Source organism: Mugil cephalus, chromosome 17, assembly GCF_022458985.1.
Source record: "Mugil cephalus isolate CIBA_MC_2020 chromosome 17, CIBA_Mcephalus_1.1, whole genome shotgun sequence".
Lineage (NCBI taxonomy): Eukaryota > Metazoa > Chordata > Actinopteri > Mugiliformes > Mugilidae > Mugil > Mugil cephalus.
The window spans coordinates 7,246,434-7,270,993 of NC_061786.1; the positions used below are offsets into that span (position 1 = coordinate 7,246,434).

Genomic DNA, 24,560 nt, shown 5'->3' on the forward strand with positions numbered 1-24,560 from the left:
ACAGCAGAGGAACAGTGGGAAGAGGAAGGGGTTCGGGTCTGGAAATGAGAGGAATGGGTGTCGCGGTTATGTGGTGATTAAAATGTATTAAATGAAAGTGTCTTTGACTCCTTGAGCCAAAATTTAGTGAAATAATGCAAGTGATCATACAGGATAGTGTGATGTAAGAAAAATAAAGAAAAGTAAGGGTGAAGAGCATGGACAGTTAATGGTAGATGAAGGCTATATGATGAGTGGCAGCTAGGGAGCAGTACCCAAGTGGTGTGGCATGTGTAAGACAGACTGATGCATGGTGTCGTCCAGGGGGTAGTCCCGTGGGCACTCTGTGTGCACCAGCAGGGCTGGTGAAGCGGGGGGGTTCTGGGGGTAGTGGTGGTGGTGGTAGGACGGGGGTGCAGAGTGGGGAGGGAAGGCACACTCAGGACCTAAAAACAACAAAGGGACAGGGATAAAACTGGGTTTGAGGAAGGGAGCACTGGGACACTATGAGCACAATGTAGGAAACACAGACAGAAGGGCAGAGACGCAACAAGGGGGGGGGGGACTAATTCTTCATAACTAATGACAGGTTAAACTAAAAGCTGAAGAGGATGCTTTGATATTTTGTTTCTTCCATAAGAATAATCAGCAGTTTGGAGAAAAACCATTTACATACATAGGTTCCAAATGTAGAAGCAACACCACAGACAACACACAACTTTCCTAAATCACAAACACACAAGGTTGGAAGAAGATTTAAACAATTAAATGGCTTAGCCAAAGAAGCAGCACATACTGGGTTACTATACCCAGCCAAGAGTAAGCCATCCACGGAGGGTGAGATCAAATAATTTAATCTCCTCACTGTAAGTATACAAAGGACTTCCTTTTATAATGAGAATAAAAGAATCCATTTGTCCCGTTGCCGACTACTGTATTTATTAAACCAGCTTCAAACCAGACACTAGACCAGAGCTGACTCACGCACCCTGGGAGGTGTCTGTAATATTTGCCTGCTCAAATATAAAATGTAATCACCACAGACACACAAGGAAATGAAAACACATTAACATCGGGAGTAATTACAGGGGGGAGAAATAGATTTTAGATTTTACAGGGTCAGGGTTCTGGTGAGCTCCAGTACCTGCTAGAGCCTCATTGTGGCTGAGCAGCAGACTCCCCTGGCTCTGGGGATCGGTTGTCACGTCCATGTGGGCCGACTGTGTGGACTGAGTGTCAGCCTCCTCATCAAACGCCTGCCAGGTAACTTCGGCTTCATTGAGGTAGCCGTTGGACGTCTCGCTACTTATGCTCTCGCCTGGGGGGGGGGGGTGGAGGAATTAGGTTAACAAGATATAAAAGGAGGTTGTCCAAGAAAAGACATTAAATACTACAAGAGGGGGGTATATTGTTACTTTAGTGTTTGATTAGCAGGTGAATTTCACTTTAAAAAATGTGCTTCATCATGTGGCATATACATATTTCAATATAGCAACACGGATATCATGATGGCATCGTTTTAAAGAAATAAAGTGGTGTAGTGTGTTACTTTTTTCTCTGAGCTTGGGCCTCGTGAAGTTTGCCTGTCCCTCAGCAGTGCACTCTGTCTCAGCTGGACTACTGCTTGGTTGGATGAGGATCTACGAACACAGACGCAAATATTAAAAAGGAGGAACTTCTCTCATTAGTTTAAGATAACACAGCGGAACAGGACGGATCTACTCACTACTGGCAGCTCGCTGCCCTCTCTCCTGCCCTCAGACGTCCTGCTATCAGAACCACAGGAAGTGGGGGAGCACTCTCTCTTCTGGGCTGTAATGAAAAATGGGATGTCATAAAGAGAACTTTGATTTAATACGACTGGCTGTAGCGAATTAACATCTATATAAGGAGGAGGATACCTGGACACCAAGGTTACCTAACATGCAACTGTCAATAAAATCAGCTTAAATCAAGTGTAGTGAGGCATTCAAAATTTTGAACAATAAATGATAATAAAGATTACACGGTTCTACTCCTCTAAATATAACATTTAGGATCTCTGAATATGTATTATAATAGGTTAAAATTTCTTTCCCAGTAAAGTTCAGTCCAGTTACATCTGTGCTAAAAGTTCTACTTCACAGATCTTCCTGATGTCCCAAATTCTGCTTGTCTGCTCTCTCATATACTCTCATATACATCACAGAACAGAAGTTTAATCAGTTTATGACAGACCATGTGTATAATAAGACTGATACCCTTTGTAGCTACATATTTTTGAAGAGTAAACAGGACAAAACTAATAATGAAACAAACAAACTATTTAAAAAAAAAAATCATACAACATATTACTTTAGACAGGACTGCAGCCCAATACTATCCCACCACTACTAATTTATTTACATAGTGTATACAAGGCTTTGTATTGGACTGCATTTCATTTTAAAAGGTGAAACTAACATCTGGATAAGCACTGGGTGAGTCACTCGTGTCACAGCTAAACCACATCCCAACACGATCCTGGCGGAAGGAAGGAAGGAAGAGCGGACACATTCTGACTCGTGTACCTGGCAAAGTGTCAGACAGCTGTTGGGTGATGTCTGACGTGCTGCTGCTACGTGGCAGTGGGCTTTCCCTGCCTCCCAACTCCTCCTCTCCCCCACATTCTGACAGCTGACCCTCCTCCACATCTGAGCCAGGGGAAAAAGGAGAGGGTTAGGCAGCGTCACCGGACCAAACTGACAAAAGACAATTCTCAAAATGGAAACACACTGGGACGTGTTTTGTTATTTTTAAGGATTTGCGGTTACAATGCAAACGGACGTTTGACATTCACGTGAACATGGAAGGGAAACGTGAGATGCAGACATGCGGCGGTGATGCACACGCTTGACATGCTCTTATTACAGACTGCACAAGGCAGTAGGGATGGATGGAGGTGCATGTTCAATGGTCAAAGCTCACAGTAAATCTAAATGCTGTCACAAATAACACTTGAACATGGCGGCCCGTGAGAAACTGTGATTGATGGGTGGGAAAGGCAGGGCTGAGGACACACAAACACATGCAGCTCTCACAACACACTTTACCTGAGAGTCTGTGAGAGCAAGCAGAGTTACCAGAAGAGATACCAGGCAAGAAAGAGCTCACAGTGTGGAGCAGCATAGGAACGCTTTTAGTAGTGGGTATAGCCTCGTATAGATGAACACAGTTGCTGATGGACTGGCTTCGCTTAGCTTCCACCGCGGAAACAGAAGGAAGAGGAAGAAGGCAGTGGAAACAGAAAAGAGGTAAAGGGAAGAAGAAGACAAGTCTTCAATGAGAGTAAAGTACAGGATGCAACAGAGGAGCTTCCATTATTAAATACGATTCTGATCAGGAAAGAAAAGCTAATAAAGAATAGCAGACCCAGAACTGTAGCTGTCACAGGCACCGCCCTGATACAAACATGAATAATAAACAATTAATGTTGAAACGGGATAAATGGAATAAATGTATTTACACCTACACATATACACACTCAGCATATGAGTCTGACCCATCAGGTGAAGCTGTCAACTATTATCAGATTACTTGGTGTCAATTTTTTAAAATCCTTATCAGAAAAATTAAAATTTTAACACGACAATGTTATTGCATGTACTTACACTGCACCAATGTGCTTGGACAAATACTTGACCAAAAGAGAACAGTTTATAACGACATTTAAAAATGAATAATGATAATTCAAAACTCAGAACTTGCTTTAAATAGAGCAAGAAAAAGAACAAAAAAGCACATCAGCACCGCAATTAAATGAAATCCAGCAAATAAAATTAAAGTTAAACAAATAAAAATCCTACATGAAAACACAATTATCCAAAGGTATTTTTTTTCTGGCTCCCTGCACTGTGGCATATTTATACTTCTGAATTTCCAGTTTCCTTTATTAGTTAGTTATGTGATTTATTTCAGATGTTGCTCCTTTGTATTGTGCCTTTACGTGAACAAATGTCTCAGAGGGGTTAACCCGGTAGCCTGTCCCTGAATGCGACAAACTGCAACAAGATGTGATTGTATAAACACGTGTTTACAGTATCAAATATACAATTTCTATGGCACTTAGGCAGAGCAATTTGTAACTAGTGCACTTATCAACAGCCGTTAACATCAACACAGATCAATCTGCGATAAGCCAAGAATGACCCAGCAATCCGAGTTACAAATCAGGCTCTGGATTAGTCTGTTAAATCCATGTGACATAAGACACAAAACAGATAAAACTGTAGCCCTGGGGAAAAAAATGGCACTTAACTGTTCATTTAAAAACCTCGTGCTGAGATACTTGTACTTTTTTGGGTCCTAGACTAGTGCCAGTTTATCTTATTTCCTGTATTATCTTATATTACAATCTAGACATAAATTAGTATAATTACAGTCACAGAACAACCAGTGACAGACTGAGGGCTTGTTCAGACGGGTCCGTGTAGTTGTAGAAGCTTAATGAGTGCCATAATGAAATATCGAGCCTTTTTTTTTTTTCCATTATCAAGAAAAGATCTCAGAACAACATTAGTTTGTATTTGCATGCGCAAGAGCAACCAAGTTTTGACAGTTGTCAATGCAGAGGCATTGTCACTGTGTCTGGATGGCACTTCAGGCTTAATCTCAAAGAGAGCAATGAAAGAGGACAGTTCCATTCTCTGCTTTCAGCGCACTTTAATTACGCCTTTCAGTGCGAGATACATCGTCTCCGCCACAGCCCACCACTGCTTCCCATCTATGCATATTAATGAGCATTAATTACACTCTTAATGAAACTATCAAAAAAAACTGCCGTGCAATTGATGTGTGGGGGCTTCTCTTGAGGAGCGGGGAGGAGGGCTGTTGGGCCTTTGAAGATCAATGTGGGAGAAATCCAATTAGGCCAAAGAAAGGGTAGGGAATCTGAAGCGGTAGTGTTTAATGTCCTTCTTTGCTTGCGCGCAGACACAAATAAACAGACTGACAGAATAGGTGCACGAAGATGCACATGAGACCGATAATAGATTTGTCAACAGACGCACACACACACACGCACGCACACTCCTGGAGATTTCATCCTTCAGGCGCAAATACATCTGCTCCTTCCTCAACAAGCTCATCGTTTTAGAACGTCGGTGGTAATTGGGGAGGCGGAAGGCCAGGAAACAAAAAAGGGATCGTCGCCGCCTTTTATCCCCACATTAAGATTCTGTCTAGACAAAATTAAGACGAGCAGGGCAGGCGCAGCGGTGACTTACTACTCCACTGCCTTCCAGCTCAACTTATAATTAGCCTGCCACTTTCCCATCAGATAAGGGGTGTTTGCGGCATCCAAAGCTGCCCTTTGACATGCTGTCAGGGGGATTTGTGCTGTATGCCTGCAATCAAGCTGACATGGAAACATGTTGACACTGGCCAGTGACAAGTCAGGGGAACAATGAGGGCCATCTGCTGGCCCCTTTGTTTCTGGTGCTGGGCCTTTCACTGACACCTGGGCTAATGTACACACGGACCTGTCTGAAGGCTTTCACACACAATAAATATCTGATAAATCCTGTCGACTGAAGTTGAGCTTTCAAAGCCTTATCAGAAATGTGCTGGTGCCTGACGGAAGGGCAGGAGATAATACTGCTAATAGAGAATAATACAGTTTTATAAATGCCACACGTACGCATTTAATATCTGTCTGCTTAGATGGAAGAGTAATACAGAGGTAATGCACGATCAGCGCCGTGTCACGAGAATTTACCGGAGGCCTTCATTCGGACGTTGTTCCGCGCCTTCTCCACACCGGGCGCTCCTGAAGTAGTGGCCGAGCGAATCCTCATGGGCTCCTGGACTCCTGGCCCGCTCTGCTCCCCTTGGTTCCTCCAACTCAGAGAGAAAGAGCGCGCGACCGCTGCTACCTTCTGGGAATCCTGAACCACTCCTGATATGCAGAGAACAACACAGAGTACTGAATGAAAGAGCGGCGTATGGGATAATAACAGTTGACGTTATTTATTTTATTTAATAGGGCGACTTAAAAAAACACGGCATCCCACTCTACTATCCGCTATATTTCTGGAACCATTGCGCTGGGACCTGATTATGCTCTGGCGACGATCTGCCCATCGATCAAATTGTTTGAGCTTAAAGTGGTGATAAACCTGATGTTGTCATCTACGCCATCTGGGCGACGTGGAGTTGAATTTGTTTACAACAAAAACGCCTCTGATTTGTTGTAGGACTATCCAATTGAATGCAAAGGTGTTTTTTTCTCTCTGTGTCATTTGAAAAACGCTTCAAATAGCGTATTACCAAACTCATGTTCTAATAACAAAGCATCAGTGTGTTTCAGCATCATTGAATTAAACGTCTATATATTATGTACATTAACGTAACTAGCAGGAGTTCACTCAAATGCACATTTACGGATCGAGTGTTTTACATTTGAAATTTGCTGTTTGGTGACTACTCGGCAGATGTGCAGTTGATACTGATACACAAATTCTATTTTGATTAAGTCTTTTTCGATAGAAGCTGATGTCATGGTCAAACTGAGAATAACACTGATATGTTTCAGCAAAGAGTTTCTGACAGTAAAGTCTCATTAAACGTGCAAGTGAAAGAAAGTAACTATAGTGAAAAAACCTGGAAAGGAAAATACTGTTATCTTCCCCAAAATGTTCTCAAACCAATCCTCATCTTTTCCCATTTCCTCCCCTCACCGCGTCCTCTCTGCTTCTTCTCCTTCTGCTCGCTGAGTTTGTCCAGAGGCAGGCTGGCCATGTCCAGGCCGTAAACGGTGCGTGCCAGCACAGCCGTCAGCGAGTCCATGATGCTGGCCCACTCCGTCACCAGCTCCTCCCAGCAGGTAAGAGAAGACAGCACTGCCAGCAGCTCGTCCCATAGCTCCCGGGAGATGAACACGCACAAGTTGGCTCGTACCCACGCCACAATGATGGTCTGAATGCGAGCGGAGAGAAGAATTTAGCACCGACAGACACAGAAACGCAGAAAACCATTCCATCCCTTGATAAGATTACAGGGTTGTGAGATGAGAGAGTATATCCATGTTATTCTCTGTATACCAATTACTTCTGTGAAACACAACAAACTTACCCTAAATAGTATAGAGGCTAAACTTTCTGCAAAGATGTCTTTTCTTTGGTTTTCCTGTGGCCTCTTCATCACTGCTTCTGTGATTCTCAGTAGTACCTGTAGCATCTGCTCCCTGCAGAACAACGGCAGTATAGTAAAACAGTGCCAACCGTAAAAAACAAAGTGGTAAAGAATAATCAAATAAAGTCAGCTCACATTTGAAAATCACGAGAGAATAACTGTACACTGTGTGCATCTGAGAACGCTACTAACCACGTCTGTGTGTTCATGGTGTGCTCCATGATCATGTGCCGGTATATGCTGAGAACGCCCTTGCACACCTCAACCTGATTATCCAGGAGTTTAGCGACATCCTGGCAGGGCTCCAACAGGAACACGTTGGATGAGTTGGTCAGGAACACCTGCACGCGTAGGTGAACCAAGAAACAGCAAGGGTGAGCAAACACTAAAGTAATTAATATTTGATCAAGACGCGGTGGGATCTGTGGGGCAAAAATCACACTTCTGGACATGGACGCCAACCTGTAGTGTGGGCTGGATGCCAGCCTTGACGTCCCTGTTCTGCTCCTCGGTGAGAAAGCCTCGGTTGATGGCACTGCTGAACGAGTAGGTCCGTCCCCAGCTTGACGACCGTCTGTGACCATGACTCTCCAACATCTTGCAGAAGACAGGAAAACAACAACAACAAAAAAAACATGGTGTTAAATCTGTTACCTCTGCTTTTTGAGACCACAGCGTTAACAATCTGATAGATAACAACTAATAAAATACATACAGAGTATGTCGATAGAACAGATACTCTACACTACATTAAACCTCCAATTAATTTTGGACCATTTTAATAATAATCAGTTGCAAGATTAACGTGAATCCATTGCCTGTCTGTTGCTTTGAGTGGTATTTACTTGTGCGTGTATGCTGTTTGCCTGTGTACAGATTATCTGTTCAGAGCTGTCGTCCACTTCATCTTCCTGTGTAGTCGTGTCAGGCTCTGTCATGAAGTTGGGCTTCTCCTGCAGGATCCACTTCCTGTACACTTTGATCACCTTCCTGGTTGCTGAAGCCTCACAAGACGGCAACAGGAAAGCCTTTAGGGGAAAGAACAAAGTATACTTATAGTATGTTACTATTTGCTAATTAATATATGAACTAGTTTTAAAGGTTGACATGTTAGTAAGGACATTCAAGGTAAGTTCATAAAACCGCCAGCAGATGGCGACACAGTACACATTAATACAGTACAGCCACGTGCCAAAATGAATACCACACAACACCTGAAATTCATTTTTACAACCTCACAGGGAAAAATGGGTTTGTAACACCACTGTACCTGGTGGAAGACCTCGTTGACAAAATTCACATTGTCCCTGGTGGACAGCAGGATGGACTGCACCATGTCATAGACATGACGGTGCTCCTCCTCGATGCTACACAAACTGGAGTCGCTGGGCCGTCGATCTGACAGCGTGCTGCTGTTGGAGTGGCTCTTGTCAGGCTCCCCCGCTGGCCCGTTTGTATCCCCAACCGATGTCCTATCCTTCTCCTGGCTAATGCTGCCTGGAGTGACAGTCTGGCCGTCACAGAGAGAAAGAGTCAGTGAGGAATAAGGATCTCTTAGTATGCTACAGGAGTGCCCATTTAATCACTGGAGTCTCATTGACTAGAATATCCTTAGTCAATTAGTTCTGTTTTATAGTGATTTTTAATGGGGTATGAGCTACTGTATTAGTCATTAATGCAAATGCATTAATGTCATGTCTGAGTAATTATAAGAATAATCACTGCACATTTAATTCCCTTTTCTCTTTCCACCTGACTGAAGTTATTACATTTACAGGAAAAAGCCACAAGAAAATACTAGTCGCCAGTGTATTAGTACACCATAATAGAACAGTCAAGCAATACCTCCTAGCAGACTTCATAAAAGACAAAAACATTAAAAAAAAAAAAAAATCTTATTGATAAAAGTGTAAACATTTCATTCTTTCCTGAAACATACACTGTAGGTGTCTTTAAACTGAGACAAGCACTCATGGATTCTGCAGGAAAAACGTTCCCGCATAAACGTCCTCCAGAATGACAGAATGAAAAATCAGCACGAGGACGCTGCGTTCACCTGGATGAGCTTGGGAATGACCTCTGTGCCGTTCTTGGCGCTCTGCGCCGCAGCAGCACTGCTGACGTACTTCTTCTCCAGGAAGAAGGTGACCAGCCAGGTGATGAAGGCCACACGGGGTGCCAGGTACTGATCCCTGGTGCAGAAGGTGCTCTCATTGTTCCGCGTCACTGGCACGTACAGCGGTTTTGGTCTGTGGTGGGGGAGGTCTGATGGAGCGAGAGAGTGGATGAAGAGTTGAGGAGGGTAACAGAGGGGGCGAGTTAAAAACGGAAAACAGCAGGAGAGAAAGACAAAGAGAAGGAGAGATTAAACATCAACTCCATATACAAGGCTGTGATGGATTTATTCTCAGCTGAACCGATTCTTTATTCATTCAATGAAAAAGCTACAGTAGTTTCAAAAAGGAAAAGGACATTTAGGATATTAAATACATGATATAAGTGTCACATCTTATTTCTTATTTACTGCTCATACTTCCTCATCCAGAACCTGCTGAACATTTACAGCAAGATGTAACAAATGAATACAGCACTAATTATATTAAATAAACCCCAATAATTAATATTATAGGGTTAGCAAAGTGATGTTTTTCTTAGTACTTTAAGTATGCTACTTTTCTATCTGGACACCACAGTGATGTAAGGTTTGCACTGACGCCTTGTAAGAATGTTATAGGTTCCTGTTTGCCATCTTTTCTGGATTCCCAGTAGATCAACAGATTTCAAATACTCTATCTTCCATGGCACCAAGAGCCAATGTGAACTTTATCAGATCTTCCTCACCATGTATAATGTCTAAATTAGTTACTGACCGATATTTCCTCTAATGAGCAGTTGAACAGTTGGACCTAATCAAGTGGCAGCTGAACGTCTCCTTCCTGTGCGTCAGCTTACCTAACAAAGGCTTGTAGAGGTTGGTGAGCTTGGTGAATGAGGGGAATAGGTGTGGAAGATAGTACTTCTTGAACAGGCTGAAGAGAAACCTGAAGCCTGTGTCCTGGTTCTCCTTGTTCCTCCACTCTAAACTGGATGCCTGGCAGACAGACAGCACAAAGGCAAACAAGGTCAGGCTACAGAGAAAGGAGAAGGTTCCAGCGTCACTCGCACAGTGACAGCATATTGTCTGCAGCACAATAGTCTGAACAGTTGAAGCCCAAGACAATGAACACAATGAGTAAAGCAGTAAAATTGTTTAGGCCGCTTATCCAAAAGATAAAAGATTTAATCGCTGATATAACATTTAGTTTTTAACTTGTGAGATAGATTACAAACTACATGCTTGAGCCCTCACAGCATTCGCAAGACAACAAATACACAATCTGTACCTTTGTTTTCTCTTAAAGAATGAAAAAGGCATCACACTCCAATATAAGATGCTACCTGCACATTTTTATGCATTTATTCGACACATAAAACATATTATAGTCAAATGTTTTTAGTTTTTTGTAAATGTTTGCATTGAAAACAGCAGTTCTAATTACAGTTACTGGTCTGAAGACAGAACAAGAGCCATTTTATTTCTCTAAACATGTCAGATGAATGATGAAGTTAGCCTTGTGTTTTATTTTAAACACAAAACCACACATTACCTGGATTACCATGTACTTGAGCAGTGTTTCGAGGATGTAGCACGTGGGGTCATCTGCAGTTTTTTCTCCCACCACGGCTGGAACCAGGGGGGTGATCTCCTCAGGCACCACCTTGGCTGCTCAGATTGATACAGACAACAGGCCAGAGTTAAGTGCAGGAATTTAAGTTTTTCAAAAAGAAGAAAATTCAGTCTGACATGAGTGTACACTGTGTCCTCAATGACCAACCTCCTTATACAAGGTTGACGTTTAACCCTTTAAGACCTAAACATCTGCCTGCGGATAAAAAAAATAGCTTGCGGTATTTGAATTATCGTAACTCGCCTATGGATAAAATTCCACTTGTGGCTGAACACTGGGAAATTGTGCTTTCTGGAAAAATAAAGCTGCCATTATGGTAATTATGATGCATCGCTGCTGTTGGCTGCAGGTTGGGGGAGCGACACAAGACTGGGGAGCCCCGAGAACAGAGAGTTGTTTGGAGGAATTACTTGGTGAAAACAATTTATACCCTTGAGATGTCACGAAGGTCTTCCAGAACAAAGCACAACTTCCCAGTGTTCAGGCACACTTTCAATTTTGTCAGTAGCGCAAACCGCTGTGAGTTACGGTAATTCAAAAAAACGCTTGCTTTAACGGATCGCCGTGTCTGCATGGCCTCACCATCTGGGGGGTTAGAGAACGGGTTGTAAATGATGGTGTCGAGCGTGCAGGGCCCTCTGGAGGAGGGTACAGCGGGGAATCCTGGCACCAGACAGGCAAAGATGAGGAACTGCTCCTCTGCGCAGTTGTCCCTCAGAGCCTGCAGCCACAGCAGGAACAGACGGATCCCGTCGCAGCGGATCTACACACGAAGAGAAAGGGTCACATTAACATATTCAAAAGAGAGGCTAATTTTAACAATCTGATAAACACCGACACGCGCGCAATCAGATTTCGCAGGTCAACATTCTGCAGCACTTACCTTGAATGAATTTCCAGTGTGTAGAAGCTTTTTCAGAATAGAACCTTGAGGAAAGACAAAACAAAAAAATGCGGTTTTCAAAAATCGTCCTACGCAACACGCGAAAGGACGCGGCAAACAGCACAAAGCTGTCATCCGCACTGTGACAAATTGACCTTGATGGGTGGTCTTGACAAACTAGTGGGTTGAGTGGCAAGGCTTCACATTTTCCTGATGAAAATTAACATCAGTTGGCAGAGACATGCATTCATGAAGGCAATTTGGTTCCACTGTAATCAAATGAGACATTGCTCTGATTGCTAAATACCTTGGGCGGAAGAGGTCTGTGTGTGTGTGTGTGTGAACTGGGACATGGGCTTGACACGCTGCTTGCAGCACTATTCTTATGAGGACGTTGTGGCCTGGAAGACGTTTTGTTTAATCCTATTACTGTTTGTATTAAAACAGGGAGAGAATCCTCAGGTGTGTTTACGTTTTGATCGAGCAGGTTCTTAACTGAGTGGTTTGACTCAAACATCTTTAAGCGATCGGTATAGACTTTGTGGTAAACCTGCGTGTCTGTAAACGTTTGCTGGGACTCTCATTAGGATGTCGAGCACACGGACGTGTAAAGGAATCATTTCATAGGCTGTGCGCTCGGTTCTAAGGGACGATAAAAGATGTGAGGATTTTCCTCAGCATCTTAACGGCCCGTGTCAAACGTCTGTGACCTTGCAGTCCTCAGCTAAGTGGGCGAAACAATCAATTCAATCAATGTCTCCTCTGATGTTCTCTGTCCAAATATTTGACCGCAGACGTCAATGGAAGCAGATGTAAAACGGGATAAAAATAATGTGAAAGAGGCTGAAGCACACAAATAGCAGTGCCGCATCTTGACCGGCGACACCTGAACCGACGGGAGGAAAAGGAAACTCTTTGTGTGCAGGAAAGGCTAAGAGGCGGCTTTAAACCCTCTGCGATTTGTCGTCCAGCGGCAGACAAAATGGTGAATTTGTCCGGGGCACCCGCCCAGAGATGAGTCTTGATATTTGAAATTACAAGCCTGAGGCAAAGGCAAATCTGCAGCAGTGATCTAGACCTCCACTGTTTAGCTGCCAGAGGTTGAAAAACAACAGTTATAATTGGGGTTATCGCTTCTTCCGAGGGTCTTTCCTTTTCTTGTGCAGAACTGAAATCATGGAAGCATAATTCAATTACTTATTTGCATTTCAAATGAAGTGCCAATTTGCATTTCCCATTTACATCCCCTTCTAAGACTAATTATTTTCTCTTCATTATAGAAGGCTTAGGCACGGTGGTGGTGACATTTTTTTTTTTGTCCTAAAGTGTATCTTAGAGGTTACTGAAGCTCAACAAAGAAGGAAGAAATTCACAACGTATAACAACCTGTCCGGCACCACAAAGAGAAACGGTTAGCGTTCAACACGGCTACAACAATACATACCTATACTGTGAAACTGCCATCGGTTGTAGATTTTCTCAGGCAGAAGTTGAAGAATTTTCTGATGAGAAACAGAAGAAATTATAATTAGGTTTATTAAGGGCAAATTTATTGGTACGTTTGGCACATTTCAGGGAAAGTAACAGCATTAACATTCATTATTCTCCTTCCTGAAGCACACGTTCACGTAGAAACTAAAGTAGGTCAGCCTGGCGTAGCCTCTGTAAAAGCCGAATGTGAGTCTGCTAAACCGCCATTGGGATTTTATTATGACGTGTATTTAAAGTGAAACAGAGAAATAAATATCTGAATTGAACAGTCCTACAACAAACCAGAGCCCCTTTGTTGCAAAGAAATTCAACTCCACAGCTCTCAGACGCTGAGTATGACTATGTCGCCAGCCCGGAGCTGGAGTATATCAGTTCTCGTAGGAGCGACCTACGACCAACATTCCCTTCCAATATTTTGTGGACGAGGTAAGTTGAGATGTCTTCCAGGTTTGGCATTAGGATCAATAGAAAATGAATCAGCAACAATTCTGATAATTAATCTCACATTTAATGCAGAAAAAAAATGAAACAGTCCCATGTATCATTGTCCATGACAATCATTTTCTGTCTTATTCATTTTAATTAGTGCACACGGTAGATTTGTGGTTTAATTTCATTCATTGATTTTCACTGTAATATCATCCATAATATTAAAGATTTTTTTCCTTCTTTTATGTGGGATAAATAAACGATCTTATCTTATCCTTTCTATATATATATGGTATGGTATGGTACGGTACGGTATGGTACGGTATGGTATACTGGGTGCCTGTATATTGCTGCTGCAACAGTGACATTTCCCAGTTTGAGATTAATGAAGCATCTATCTAGTTATTACTAATAAATATATTCAGTAATAAAAGAAATAAAGGCTCGCTGCGTATTAAACTATTGCCATTGCTTTGGTAAATGGCACAACCAAAGCAGTATAACAGCGTTCTTGCCCTTTCCCTCCGGCATGTCTGCAGAACCCTGGACCGCAGGACAGCACTCATCACCTCACCAACAACCGCTTTACAACTCAATTAGTGCGCCCTAACCTTTCAGCAGCCTATCATTATTCTTGAATGCGGCGACAGGTTAACTGGGTCCCCCTGGAGAGATGAAAAAAAAGGCCGCGGGGAAGCCAGATGTGTGCGCCCGTGCACGCACGGCTAGTTAATAGTCAATTCACTGTGAGCAACTGATGCCCCAAATGGCTCGCTTCTCATCAAATCCTAATCACTGACCCAATAAGACTTCATGATTGCTGTGTAGAGGTCAAGCCTGTCCTTTAACGCTTTACGTATGCAGCTCTGACCCACTCAACCAGACAACCAGCGCTGGTCGGCATGATAAGAAGCTCATCTGCCCTGGAGAGTGAAAAACACGGGCGGAGAGAAGGATACAGAGCATGACGGATAAACGCGCGAGACAGAAGTACAAAGATCAAGTCCCCACCAGCCACAGAGCTGCAGCCGAGGCAAAAAGAAAGCGATATTTTAATGCTACAGGAGAATAACGCAACATATTTAGAATATCAAGGGTTTTTTTTTTCATTTGTTGACACAACCATGGAGTTTATGTAGATTTGACTATTTAAAATGAATGTGATATCTACGATAACGACGAGTAACAAGTATGTATTTATGACTGTCGGATCATTATTTCATGTCTTTCTATGGTTTCAAACAACCAAATGATCGTTCTGGTGTAAAATCTTGGTTGGTTTGAAAGATGACGTACGACATCGCTCTTTTGCCCAGAGCTTTGACACATTATGCTGAGAGCTGTGCTTGCCCAGAAATCATCTTGTGTTTTGAGTGTCTCAGTTCGTCAACAACTTCCTTCTCCTCTCATCATTCTCCGTCTTTAACTTTCCCTTCTTGTCCTCTGACACTAAATCCTCGTCATTATCAGTGACACAGGAGATACTGAAAGGCGGACAAGAGAGCGCTGGATGACTATCTGTGTCGTTCGACTTCTCTCTGATCCGCAAGCGCGATGATATGCGTGTACAGGCGTGTGGCTGCACCTGGGTATTGATCCCTTGTGGGATTAGAACATCTATGTACAGGCTCTCTACCGGCCTCCTTCACTCCGTCTCCTTGGGACAGCAGAGACATAAAGCTAGGCAGCAGCGCAGCGGGACAGCCCCGCTTAAGCTTCTCCCTGCGTGTGCGTGCGAGTGCATGCAGACACAATAACGCCTCGCCTTTCTCTCTCCTCGCGGAGCACCGGGAGCGGAGAGCGGGAATGAGATGGAGAAGCTAGCTCAGAAATGCTCCCCGCGGAGCCGGAACGACGGACGCAACAATGAGGAATTTACCGGCTGATATGAGGCGAATGCAAAGGCTGCCGGACTGGATGGCCGGCGGAGTTACTCTAATCTGCGGCCGTACTCCGGCATAAAGATAGAGGAATTATGGTGGTGCAACTGCAGCCTTAACGCATTTACATGATCCGCACTTAGGTTTCCAGGGCCAGAGCCTGAACATGACACAGAATATACGGCTCGCGGAGGTGGTCTACAAGGGCTTTTCGATGGCAGCAATAGAAGGCACTCTAGGAAGAAATTTGGAAATTTACATACTGTTTGGGATTTATGACATCTAAGGACGCCATCTAAGGACAATGAAATCCTCCAAGTCACTAAAACACTGGAGACACAGTGCACCAAACTACAATCGATCATAAAAAAAAAAAACTAATCAGAACATGTCCAGCATGACAATGATCTTGGAAAACATACGCAAAACACAGACTGTAAAACAAAGCAAACACTTCAGCAAATAAAGTGCAATACTGACAGTATGATGTTTCTTTAACACAACAGAATATAAGTATTGGAACAAAATGAGACACAGTGATACCACAGTCGCTTGTAGCCCTTGAGAGACGACATTAGTTACACACATGCTCTGTTTAAAACACGAAGTCCCAACAGTGTGGACCTACCTAGAGAGCTTATTTACATGTTAAGCAAATGTCTTTGCTCGTCCTCTTTGGGAATCAAACGCCACCAACATATATTCCATGAGGCCCACGTAGAAACCAGATTAAAGCCTGATAAAAAAAGGACTGTTGTTCTATCATTATTAACCTCTATATCCTCAAGTATGATGAACGTTTCTAGAATGTTTTCATTCTCCTGTGTGACCAGTGGGTGGCAGCAGCAGCACAGTGCAATCAGACTCATCTCATCGCCACAGAGCTCAGCCGTCAGCCCCAGGTTCTTCTTTGGACTACGTGAAAGAAAAGCTGCAACGCGCTTCCTTTAGGCCCGCCCGTCTTTTCACAAATTGCAGATGAAGGAGGGGATCTAAATATACCGTTACCAAACTTTAATTGATTTATTCCTGATATATGAATGCATATATCAATCAAGTTCAAAGCTCTTGCCAGTGCCAAAACATGTTCTGTATTGGTGGAATGAATGAATCGTAAATCAAGATTCATTTACTCAGCCTGCTCCATGTGCAGACCCGAGCTACACTTAGTAAATTTGCATTCATGCATTAACCAATACTCCCTCTGCTGCCGAGCTGTCAGTCATAACTAGGGCTGCATAAAGAGGGAAAAAGAAATCACTTAGCTAAATTGCCCTGGGCAAATTGCTCAGTCATGTTAGCCAACGTTTAGAGCCGTTTCAGTTACTCTTTCACGGATATGCATTAAGAAGAATGTGGGTCTGTTTGCGATAGTTTCACTGTGTTATTAATTACCTGAATATTGACCATTTACATACATAGCCCACATTGATAATCCTATGTTTGTGAGGCAGACAATAAGAACCCGAGATCTAAACTAGTTTTAAGTCTCTCTCCCTCTGGTTACTGGCTCCCTTTTGGTTTCTATAAAATGTTGAAGATTGAAATCTCAAAGATAAATAAATATAAATCAGCCTCTTAACATGCTGCGTATTCAGACTCTTATAACATAATGCTGCAGATTCTGAACTGCCCCAGGTGACTTCCACATCTAAAATAAAGTCAGCTACATGTATAAGGCTGATTTACCCACACATCTAGATTTTGGTGGACTTATAGAGATGATGACAAGGGGAATTCACAATGCTGAGTCAGGTCCGGATGAAGAGACAACAGGTCATGGTGAGGTCACATCCTGGATAGAAAGAGGATATGCACAGACTTCCCTCTGAGATTTACTGGTCTGAGGGCTGTCTTTTAACCTGTCCCATAACCCTGAGCTGGCACTACGATCAACTGCTTTCAGACAGCGAGAGGTCACGTACGTTACATGGGAGCGTAAACACACTGGGGTGACTTATGGCCTGAGAAGCTCCCTCTGGTCTTATGACCCAAGGAAAAATAATATTCCAAAACACAAACAGGTTGACTATAACTGATGAGTAATATCTCTCTTGTTATGTACTTGTGATTGCAACATACCTGCAGGTGAGAGACCTTAAGTCTAACACTATAAAAAATAGCTGTCGATGGGAAACAGAAATTATTCCATGTACTCAGTTGAACAACACCTATGGTTATTGGCCTTGAGCCTTGAGTCCGTAGCCTTGTAGCTTTAATTCAGTGTGCATATGTGCACATACATATGTATGTATCTATTCAGCTGAGGACTGAGGACGGCTGCTTTTTTTCAACTTCATGTGTGTATTGTAATATTGTGACATCTGCATTTAAGTCATGAAGGTTAGGATCTGAACTCAACTGAACTTTAACTGTGGATGCTGTGGCAGAAAAAGCTTCTCACTCACTCATACCACCCTGTAATTTCTTCCAGTTACCCCAGGGATTCGAACCAGGAAGCTATTTGTCTCAGGTGCCAACAGTAGTTACAGTAGTGGCTCAATAATCCTCAGACAAGTTAGACAATGGATGAAATTTTGAACTTAGTTTGGGATCAATGTGTCCTATAAAGTCCCAGATCCTTTGCTGTTTGTAGCCTTTTTTTTTTTTTGGCAAAATTTCACCCTCTACCTTCAAAAACTTTGCACAACCTTTAGTAAGGATGTAGCCATGTATTACACATGGTGGCACTTAGTATGTAACACTTGACTGGATGTGGGGCTTCTGAGGGCGTCCTGTGGTGTCTGGCAACAGAACGTTGTTAGTGGGAACCTCTGGGTCCTACGGGTTCAGGGGAGAGGCCCCTGTGGATCATCCCACAGATACTTGATCAGTTTGGGATCCATTGCAGCCACAGGACAATGCAGCTCTCTCATACTGACACTTTGAGGATGGCCAGCTCCAGGCAGACCTGGATATTATTAGCTCTACGGGTTTTGCCAACAGGTTTGAGGAAACCAAACACATACCTACTTTGTTAAAACTGATATTATAAATGTAAAAATGATATTTTACCTCTGAATTATTTATAAAATAACATGAGACTAGTGAACATACTGTGCTGAAGCACCACCACAGAGGGTTATATAAAAAGGCTCACTTGTTTGTATCTTACAGTAATGCTTTTGAGCAGCAAGCAACTTGGGGCAAATGAAAAAGTTGTCCAAGAGCCAAGGAGGTTAGGAATAATTGTTAGCCGCTTCGTAATAATAAATCATCAGTGAATATGGAATTAAAAAAATATATGTATGGTGGGTTTACTTCACTCTAGAGTGAAGCAACATCCCAAAGAAACGTGGGACGTCTCTCATTCACAGGACAGTTCTGGTGCAGCATCAACAGCTGCCATAGTAGGATGCCTCTGTGGCAGCAGACACAAAGAAACCCTGGAAGGGAATGGCGGTGGCTGCCGGTGGGGGTGGGGTGGAGCGTACGAGCCGAGTTTAGGGGAGAGGGACAAAAGATTACCTCCTCTAGATATCCATTACTCAAACGGGCTCAGCGTGGGAGATCGTGCTCCCCCACAGAAACCTACAAAAAAAAAGGGGTCACATACCTCACGATGACAGCAAAGTAATCCCCACATAGTTGGCCGGCAAAGCAAACACACACTGGGAATGTGTGCTGCACTGTACACGTCAGTCACACTTGAATACAAGAAGGGACTCAGGTGACGCAAAAGAACAATATTTCTCATGTCCCTGGAGAAATGAGGACATAAACACGGCCTTCTAGGGAAATTCTTAACTGACGACTAACAGTGGTATAATGATGAGCTGTGCTATTGTTCTTAACCTGTCACACAGTATTAAAGCATGTCACTAAGCACTGTGCTGCAAAATGGTTCTTGTCATCACAATTCTCCATTCATTGGAGACTCCACACACTACTCCGAGACCCGCTAGACAAAGGCTGCTTGGGTTTGTCTGATTCCTGTGACTAAACGTAATTATACACATTTAGATAAAGGTGTAATGTGTAATGTCATGTTTCTGTGTTACATGAAGTAGCCTCTGGGGAAGAGAAACGAGATAAATATTACCGATGACATTTGTGAGCGCAAAAGTATTCATTGATATCTTATTCATGACGACATACAGTATAATCAACACGCCTAATGGAATATGGTTTAAAGAGAACGTCCGCGCAGCGTACCAGAGCTCAGGATCAAAGCAACCCTGTATCTGTCCTGTACACACCACTGAAAGCGAGCTTATCTTCTCAGCGCACGGGTAAAAGCACACGTTGTCACAGGCAGGGGCTAAAAGGGGACAAATGAGGGTTAAGCTGCTTTCAATATTAGTCCTTTCTCAAAAGATGGCTCCATAAATATGTAAGAGGCACGAATCCTGGCTTTATTTACAGGTCAGATGACTGAATGTGTGCGGAAAGGCAGGGTGGCTTTCTTGGCGACGAGCGGAGGAAACAGGATGGCGATCATGATGACATTTTTCATTCTGATTAGAAACTAGCTTAACCTCCACGCGGCAGGACCAGGACCAGCCTGAAGGAGAGTCTGCAGATGAGCAAATTGCAAATAATGCACGCATTGAAAATGCGTTACTAAGTGCACAGTGCATCACCCAGACAGGACCAAAAATGTAATGTGATAACAGAGTCCCAGTTGCATTAGATATGCCTGACTTGCAAATTAAGAATCCATCTGGACAGAGTACAGTGGTGTCTGGTCTGATGCTACTGTAGCAAACTCCTCAATTGGTCTATAATTACAATGTTAAGAATCCTTTACTGCACTTTTTTTTAGCTGATGGGATACACTCAGCGTTGGATAACTCAAGGAGGAGCCCAACAGCAGTCCCAGGTGATCAGGAAATCCAGGACGACACATGCTGTACAAAAACAGATAAACACACAGCCCCCCCCCATTCTGATCTGCAGCCATCCTTACAGTCCGGTCCTCAGCAAATGTAACAGGAGAACTGTCTGTTTGTATTGGAAACTCGAGCTGCCTTCGCAGTCAGGTGGGAAAACAAGGTAGGGGACTTTAACCTGCATGTGCAACATAAAGGTTCTCAGAAAAACATAGGGAGGGGCCACAGAGCCGACAAAGTGTTGCATAGGAGACATCAGGAGGCATGCCCTCTCACATTTGCATACACACCTAATTTTTAAAAAGAAGAAACGGACGAATTGTCGAGCTACGAATGATTGAGCTAAGGGCTTTTGCATGTGCACAATCCCCTCTTGTTTTCCTGGCGGTTTGAGGCAAATTCAGGAAGTAGCCAGGGTTTGCAGTGTGGCACCATGGAAACTGTGATCCCACCCCTCAGCGCAGCAGTAAACAGGCTGAAGCTATAGCAGCTATCAGTGGAAATCAGACACAGAGACATCAGCGCAAAACATGACGGACGACTTACTTCAAAAATAAAGAGGATAGAGTCCAGCTCCTCCCTTTGAGATTTGTTCCCTGAAACACATGGAAAGAGCTTTTACTACAAGGTTTTTAAACACACAGCCTGAGGCTATGAGGCATTAGCTTGATCAATAATGTATCCATAACATGAGCCATTTTGCAGACTGTTAACCAGGAGAGCGCGCTCCCAGTGGGAATGAATCCCCCTACCCCCAACGTGTAGAAGGCGGGCTAAACCCACACCGCTACACTGGACTTAAGCAGAAATTGATTCTCTAATTATGCCTATTGTTCTGAAAATCTAGGGCAAATAACCTTAACCCTAATGTGGGATAATGTGCACCAGTGTGAGCAGAGAGGGGGTTAATTATTGAGGAAAGCAACTAGCAAAAAAAACAGACAAACAAAAAAAGCAGCTCACCTTTTTGTTTTAGGTTGCTTTCCAGTGTAATGAAATTTTCATAGAAGATAAAATAAATCTGAGAACAGTTGCTCTCAAAGAATGCCTTCAGTTCACTCTTGTCAATATCTGTAGAAAAAAGGGGAAAACAATGTCAGTAAATACAAAAACACAATATTATAGTGATACCTTACAGACTGCAGACTGTGATGCCATTTTAGTGTGTGTTTTGATCTGCTTCCAAGTGGTGCCTCTCTTTATTTGTCATTCGAAAATACATGCATTGTTAATTTAATTCCTAAACGACAGTGTCAAACATTGCAGTTGTACAGATGGAGGCTTTCCTTCTGTTCCCCAATTTTAAGACTTCATCTGTTCTACATCAACGTAAAATTGCTTCACTTCCTCACCCTGCGTAACTTCACCAAACCATCACCTGTAGCAAGTAGCGGTTGATATAAATGTTTCTGGAGATGTTGTGAAACAACTGTGCCTCCCAGTATGTCATAGATCTCAAAAAATGTTCTGATAAGGTGCAGGATGAATGGTGTGTGTTGCTTAACGTGGAATCATGTACAGGTTCCTGCAAAAACACACACATCTTTCAAAAGGATGTGTGACATCCATCACAAATGTGCAACTGAACTGCGTTTAATTGATTTGCTGAGCATGTATTCATCTCTTTGCTCCAGGCTTAAACACAGCTCCACAACATACTTATTGCTGTTGACTGAACGAAAAAGCAATCCAGAAGATGCACTTAATAAATATATTCTAGGATTACAGCCAGAGCCCAGGCAGAGATACAGTGAATCCAACAGATATTTGGAAAAAGAAAGACAGCTCAAGTACATTTGCCCACCAAAAACATGAGACAAAGGAGCTTAAAGTGTTTTAAGTGTAGATCCTGCAGGACCCTGTAAGCCCTGCTGACTGGTAGCATATCTACACCCTAGAGAGGAAGGCTTCCCTTAAGAGCACAGTTAACAGTTGGTTTGGCAATGCCAACGTGAGCTTGCACAACTGCTTGACAACTGCGGGAATGGTATAAAAAAGTTTTTGTAATAGCTATGGCGAAAGTTTCCTCCATGCTTCTTCCAGCACACCAACAATCTGACATTTATTCTCCTTAGTATCCCGTCAAGCTCAGGGGGATTTATTCAGGACTTTTGAATTCAAAGACTCTCCTGGGAAAAATATATGTCCATGATCATTGTTCTACATCCTGCAAAGATCCACTTCTGTTACTTGAATATTTTTTACCAATTGAGTATGTTCACGCTTTCTCAACAGATTCATCTGCTGTTTTAGAAATTCCTTCTTTTAAGGTTTTCCTGAAGATTAAATACAAGTGTATACTTGTAGCTTCTTCAAAAAATTCACAATGCCTCATATGAACAACTGCTACCATTTACCCTGCCTATACGACTTGAGATGAGCCTGCCCCAAATAGTCAAATATAGGCCAGGAGGATTCCTGGCAAAATAACAGCAATTAAGGTTCACCTTCTGTTGCAATTCTCCCACAAACACATGGCAACCTGGAAGACACCCAGAAGCTGCTTCGGGCTTCCAGGGACGGCTGGAATGATGTATTATGTGACAAACATTCTGATGACTTATCTTTGCCCCGACGTTAAAGCCAGAATAATGAAGACGAATGACGGGGGGAAAAAAACGAGTCAAACGTCTGCCAAAAAACACAAGGAATAATCAAACATACCATACAAGCACAACATTTCCTCTTTAAATAGCAGGTGCAGTGGACATGTCCACTCCCAGCTAGAAGTTTCAACTGATGTAATTTAACTGTGATCAGCTCAGTTTTGGAGAAACATGAGCAGTCACAGTTATAAATGAAGAAGAGATGGTGCAGGAACAGGAAGCCTTATGAGCCGTGTTGGATTGAGTACATGGTACAACACGGTACGGAAACGCGTGCCCAAGAAAAAAGACAAACAAAAAAGAAACATTACAGGCTATAGGCTTCCCTGCCTCAATTAAAGATAATACATCACTTTGAAATCTTATAAATAACGTCATTTGAGAAAGACTCTGATGTTTCAGTCACTTCCCAGTTTAATCGTCACTCAGTCACCACCCTGGTCCGTGAAAGGCGCAAATCAGTGCGACGGGAGCGTGCATTATGTGGCCCAACTCCAACTGCCAGTTCCTATTAGCTCACGCTTTGAATTGTGCTTTACAGGTTAATTATTTACCACAGTGAAGTCTCAAAGAGGCAGACCATTAATAGAACAAAAATAAAGTCACATAAATAGAAAAAAACTGGCGACGGTCTCAACCAATCACAGAAATATTACGCGGTTGGACCAACCCACGTACGCACCTCCCTCCACATATCGAAAGGCTGCAGTATCCAAAGCTTAAGTTCTAACAAAGTAATAAGAGATCTGAAGTTTTATTTCTTAACAGAGCAAATCCACTAAGGTGATAGGGCTGAGCACTACCCACAGGTGGCCAGTGATTCACTTTACATCGAACAATCGCTCTCTCAATTGCTCGTTCTTATTTTAGATGCCACTCTGTAACTAAAACGAAAACCTCCAGTACCTGAAAACCATCTTTCAAAGAAACACTTCATTAACTACTCCTTGCTGCCACTTTAAAACTAAACCCAAGTGACATTTAAGGACACACGGTGATACGTGTGAGTGCACACCCTCACACACACTATGGACCCTAAGAAAATTTTTACCGTCAGAGTAATGATTATCAAAGCAGTTATTTAGTTACACAGTTACGTTAAAGTGAATACAACTATACTTTACTCGGGCACAAGTGGCAACAGCTAACACCAGAGCTGGGGGTGAGGCTGTAGGCAAAATGTGCTCTTCAGTAATCACTACACATGGCGATGAGGAGAATATGTTATCTAATATGTGCAGGTCAATAAACATTCTTAAAAAGTCTTTTTCACCTGTGATAGATATTAAGGACCATAAATAAGGCTTGGAACGATAACCCAGGTTTAGATACAACACATTTGGCCTATGAGGTTGATCAGATTATTATTATTACGTTTTTTTAGAAAACTGTTTATTTTTATGAAAAATGTTTAGTGGGAGCTTCTGAAAGCTGCAGATAAAAATGAGTGGAAATGAATATTTGAGAAAATCCTCAGCGAAGCTAAATTTGGAAAGCATCCTGCAGAGGAATCTTGCATATCAGCGGACTGCTGTTCATAAGAAACTGGTTTAAGCCCCATTACAGTTGATCTGCTTAATGCT

The 24,560-nt window shown here is 42.8% G+C and overlaps 1 protein-coding gene across 8 annotated transcripts in view; it reads right to left on the reverse strand.

The window, feature by feature from the left end:
* Window positions 1-24,560, reverse strand: part of ralgapa2 (Ral GTPase activating protein catalytic subunit alpha 2) — an 88,169-nt gene that overhangs the window by 50,668 nt on the left and 12,941 nt on the right. For 4 of the 8 annotated variants that reach the window (XM_047610485.1, XM_047610483.1, XM_047610490.1 and 1 more), the window contains exons 2-22: window positions 21,335-21,442; window positions 20,918-20,967; window positions 13,184-13,241; window positions 11,740-11,783; window positions 11,439-11,619; window positions 10,776-10,891; window positions 10,081-10,219; window positions 9,185-9,393; window positions 8,399-8,638; window positions 7,974-8,156; window positions 7,591-7,725; window positions 7,321-7,469; window positions 7,069-7,180; window positions 6,675-6,912; window positions 5,714-5,893; window positions 3,051-3,197; window positions 2,529-2,651; window positions 1,706-1,791; window positions 1,529-1,619; window positions 1,124-1,297; window positions 255-425 (exon numbers count right to left, since the gene is read on the reverse strand). In XM_047610485.1, coding sequence (XP_047466441.1) covers window positions 255-425; window positions 1,124-1,297; window positions 1,529-1,619; window positions 1,706-1,791; window positions 2,529-2,651; window positions 3,051-3,197; window positions 5,714-5,893; window positions 6,675-6,912; window positions 7,069-7,180; window positions 7,321-7,469; window positions 7,591-7,725; window positions 7,974-8,156; window positions 8,399-8,638; window positions 9,185-9,393; window positions 10,081-10,219; window positions 10,776-10,891; window positions 11,439-11,619; window positions 11,740-11,783; window positions 13,184-13,241; window positions 20,918-20,967; window positions 21,335-21,442 — 2,934 coding nt within the window. The remainder of the gene's footprint in view (window positions 1-254; window positions 426-1,123; window positions 1,298-1,528; window positions 1,620-1,705; window positions 1,792-2,528; window positions 2,652-3,050; window positions 3,198-5,713; window positions 5,894-6,674; window positions 6,913-7,068; window positions 7,181-7,320; window positions 7,470-7,590; window positions 7,726-7,973; window positions 8,157-8,398; window positions 8,639-9,184; window positions 9,394-10,080; window positions 10,220-10,775; window positions 10,892-11,438; window positions 11,620-11,739; window positions 11,784-13,183; window positions 13,242-20,917; window positions 20,968-21,334; window positions 21,443-24,560) is intronic. The other 4 variants (XM_047610489.1, XM_047610486.1, XM_047610484.1 and 1 more) reach the window with 3 other exon arrangements.